Source organism: Marmota marmota, unplaced genomic scaffold, assembly GCF_001458135.2.
Source record: "Marmota marmota marmota unplaced genomic scaffold, marMar, whole genome shotgun sequence".
NCBI classification, from domain to species: Eukaryota; Metazoa; Chordata; class Mammalia; order Rodentia; family Sciuridae; genus Marmota; species Marmota marmota.
The window spans coordinates 138,131-141,871 of record NW_026000283.1 but is presented as its reverse complement, the minus strand read 5'-3'; the positions used below and the strand labels follow the sequence as shown (position 1 = coordinate 141,871).

At 38.1% G+C, this 3,741-nt stretch overlaps 1 protein-coding gene across 1 annotated transcript; it reads left to right on the top strand.

Annotated features, from left to right (window-relative positions):
* The first annotated feature begins 686 nt into the window (after positions 1-686).
* Positions 687-1,613, top strand: LOC107153011 (olfactory receptor 13H1). The gene has a single exon (XM_015498529.1). It carries the CDS (start codon positions 687-689, stop codon positions 1,611-1,613), a length of 927 nt encoding a protein of 308 aa, XP_015354015.1.
* Positions 1,614-3,741: the final 2,128 nt, after the last annotated feature.

The window sequence follows — 3,741 nt, the reverse complement described above, 5'->3', positions numbered from 1 at the left end:
GGGCTCAACAATCACAGTGTAGAAAACATAGGAGACCCTAGAAATGTAACTTCAACTGAGGGTGGTAGCAGAGGGTTCTCACAGACCTCAAGGAATCCAGGAACTTCCCCCTTTATATAATATTTGTTCAAGCCAAAGAAATACTCTGTCAGGCATCATGGTAAATCCTGGCATGATGGGAAATGGAGATTGCATAATCAGGAGTGAGTCTGTTCATAGGAATAGACAAAATTTTACCTAGACATATCATCCATCAGAAGATCCCCTTTTGATTAAGATCAGTAACTCAAGATGACTGAGGTGCTATTGTGTCTATGCATTAGATTTGTCTTGGAAAATGGAGAATGAGTGAGAAAGCCAGGAAGATGGCCCTCCTTCTCTTTTTTTGGGAAAAAAAAATTATCCAAGAAGGCATCTGGCAAAGGATATTGTCATATAGCTATTTTCAAATGGGTGAAGAACTTTCCATTTTCTTGGAGTCAAGGAGGGAATTTTTAGTTTTGCCTCTGTTCCCAATATAGATATCCCATTTATGTTTCATCTCTCTGACTAGGGCAAAGATAATGACCTTGCACACCATAGTTCTTTCCACCTTTCTCATACCCTCCATTTTTATTCTCATTCTTTTAGGTGAAACTAAGCAGCTCCATTGGCACCCATTCAATGAAGAGTAGCAAAAGGGACAGATGGCCAAGGACAATGACACAGCGGAGTTTGGGTTTTTTCTCATTGGCATCTCTAACTATCCTGAGTGGAGAGACACATTTTTCACCATGCTGCTGATAACTTACCTCTGCACGTTGTTGGGGAATGGACTTATCATCTTTCTAATCCACTTTGATCCCCACCTCCACACTCCAATGTATTTCTTCCTTAGTAACCTGTCTTTCTTAGACCTTTGCTATGGAACAGCCTCCATGCCTCAGGCCTTAGTGCATTGTTTCTCTATCCATCCCTACCTCTCTTACTCACAATGTTTCACCCAAATGAGTGTCTCCTTAGCCTTAGCTACAGCAGAATGTCTTCTACTGGCTGTCATGGCCTATGACCGTGTGGTTGCTATCAGTAATCCCCTGCGCTATTCCATGGTCATGAATGGCCCAGTGTGCCTTTGGCTGGCTGTGACCTTGTGGGGGGTATCAGTGGTACTCAGTGCCATGCTTGTCTTATCCCTGAGGCTTCGCTTCTGTGGGGCTAATGTCATCAACCATTTTGTCTGTGAGATTCTCTCCCTCCTTAAGCTGGCATGTTCTGATACCAGCGTCAATGAGCTTATGATCCTCATCACTGGTATCTTCACTCTACTTCTACCCTTTGGGTTTGTCCTCCTCTCCTATGTCCGAATTGTTGCTGCTGTCCTGAGGATTCGCTCATCCCAGGGAAAGTTCAAGGCCTTTTCTACTTGTGGTTCTCACCTGACTGTGGTGACAATCTTCTATGGCACAACCATCTCCATGTATATAAAACCTCAGTCCAAGTCCTCCCCTGACCAGGACAAGTTTATCTCAGTGTTTTATGGGGCTTTGACACCCATGCTGAATCCTCTGATATATAGCCTGAGGAACAAGGATGTTAAAGGGGCAATGAGGAAAGTTATGGCAAAAATGGCATAACCTTGCTTTGCTTCTAAACTTTTAAAATAACACTCAGTTATGTATTCACTGATGGGGAAAGTTGTTTAAAGGAATCTGACGTTAACTTTGGAACTGTAGATGATTGACATGTGAAAAGCTTTAGCAAGTGTTCCTGCCCAAAAATATTATCCCTATTGAGATTTTTTTAAAGTTTTTAATAGTAGATGGACATAATAACTTTATTAATTTTTATGTGGTGCTGAGGATCGAACTCCGTACCTTACATGTGCTAGGCAATCATTCTACTACTGAGCTACAACCCCATTGGGATTTGAATTCCCACTTGAGGCATTACTTTTGCTCTCTCTTTACATATAACTCTGATAGTGGTCATGTATTAGGTTTCTCACTTTCAGGTAAATGAGCTAATCAGAATCAATTTCTTACTGACAGAAAGAACCTAAGTAGTAAAAGAATCTTTTTTGACTGTTGGCAGCAAACAAAGCATAACTGAAATTGTAAAATGGGACAAAGAATAGCATAACAAAAGGCCAGAAGACAAATTTCAGAAACTTTGCAACTTTATTGAAGGCAAGTCCTCTAGTGTAATCACAATCTCCTTGTCCTACTTAACTCAAAATCATGAGAAAATTCTATCATAGTTACTTCCTATATTTTTGTATAATGTTTTATTTTTTCTTTTTGTTTTTTCAAACTTCTTTCTAATCTATTAGTTGATTTTATATTCCTAATATCTCTATGAATTGATAAGAAAAATAGCACAATTCTCCTTTATATTAACAATGAGGAAATAGGGGCCAGAGAAGGTGTTCAAAACTTGTCTAAAGTCATACACAATTGGTACTGAAATCAAAATTAGAATTCAGATCACATAAATGCCACCTTTGAACTTTTTCAACTGGGCCTATGAAATTATTTAAAATTGTAGAATTAGAAATGCAGCTAACAGTTATTGAACACTTACTACATGCCAGGCACTGAGCTAAGCTTTTTATGTCCATTATCATGTAGAATGCTTACAACACCTCAATGAACTAGGGCCATTTTCAACATATGTTAGAAATAAGGAAACAGAGGTCTATAGAGGTTATACAATTTGCCCATAACCACACAGCCAACAAATTAGAAAAGCCAGTGTTTAAATCCAAGTCTGGTTGGCTTCAGGTCCCAATTACTCTATCTGAACTATAAGGGACCCTAGAGATGATTTATGCAGGGATTTTAATCAACTTTATTATGATATGATTTATATATAATAAACTATGAATTTACAGTGTGCAATTGTATGAGATTTGACAGATGCCTGTACAATAACCACTGCAATCCAGCTACCTAAAAATTCCATCACCTCCAAAAGTTTCTTGTGCCCTTTTATAGTACATCCCTTCTTCCATTCCCAACTCCTGTCAACCCTGATCTTTGTTTGGCTATATGTTAGTTTTCGTTTTCTAAACTCATCAATAAATGGAATCATACAACATGTACTCTTTTGTATGTGGCTTCTCTCATTCAGCCTGCTGTTGAGATTCATTCATGTCATTGCAGGAATCAGAAATGTATTCCTTTTTATTTCTGAATAATATTCCATTGTACAAATTCACCACATCTTTTTTTAAAAAATCCATTTCTCTACATGGACGTAATGCAGTGCTTTTCAAACTTTAATTTTCATAGTTGTATAAGTTCAATTGTGGTGCCTGGAACCTGTTCATGGGGATGAACTTTTCTGGGAATAATTTCATTTGAAAAGGGAGTTCTAAAACTAAAAGAAAATGGTTTAGCAACAAATGACATTCTTGAGATCATGAAACTATTGGGAAGTAGGTCTAGGGCTAAGATTCAGATATTTTTTCTCCTTGTCTCACCTTATTTCAGTCAAGTCCACCAAACCTGATGAAGTCAACTCCCAAGCAGCCTAATGGAGAACCAGAGATGAATAGGTAGAAAAAAATATGACCAAAGCAACTAAATGTGAAGCAAGGCATTACTGAGCAAAACTCAATGCACTTCTTTCATCCCAACTGCAGGGGTCCACATGACTTTGTGTGCTTCTGCAAAGGGAGTAATCAAGGGACTGTCTCATTTGCCATGTTCTTACTCATTGAATTTTTTTAAATGAAGATTAATTAACAGTTTCTCTAAATAG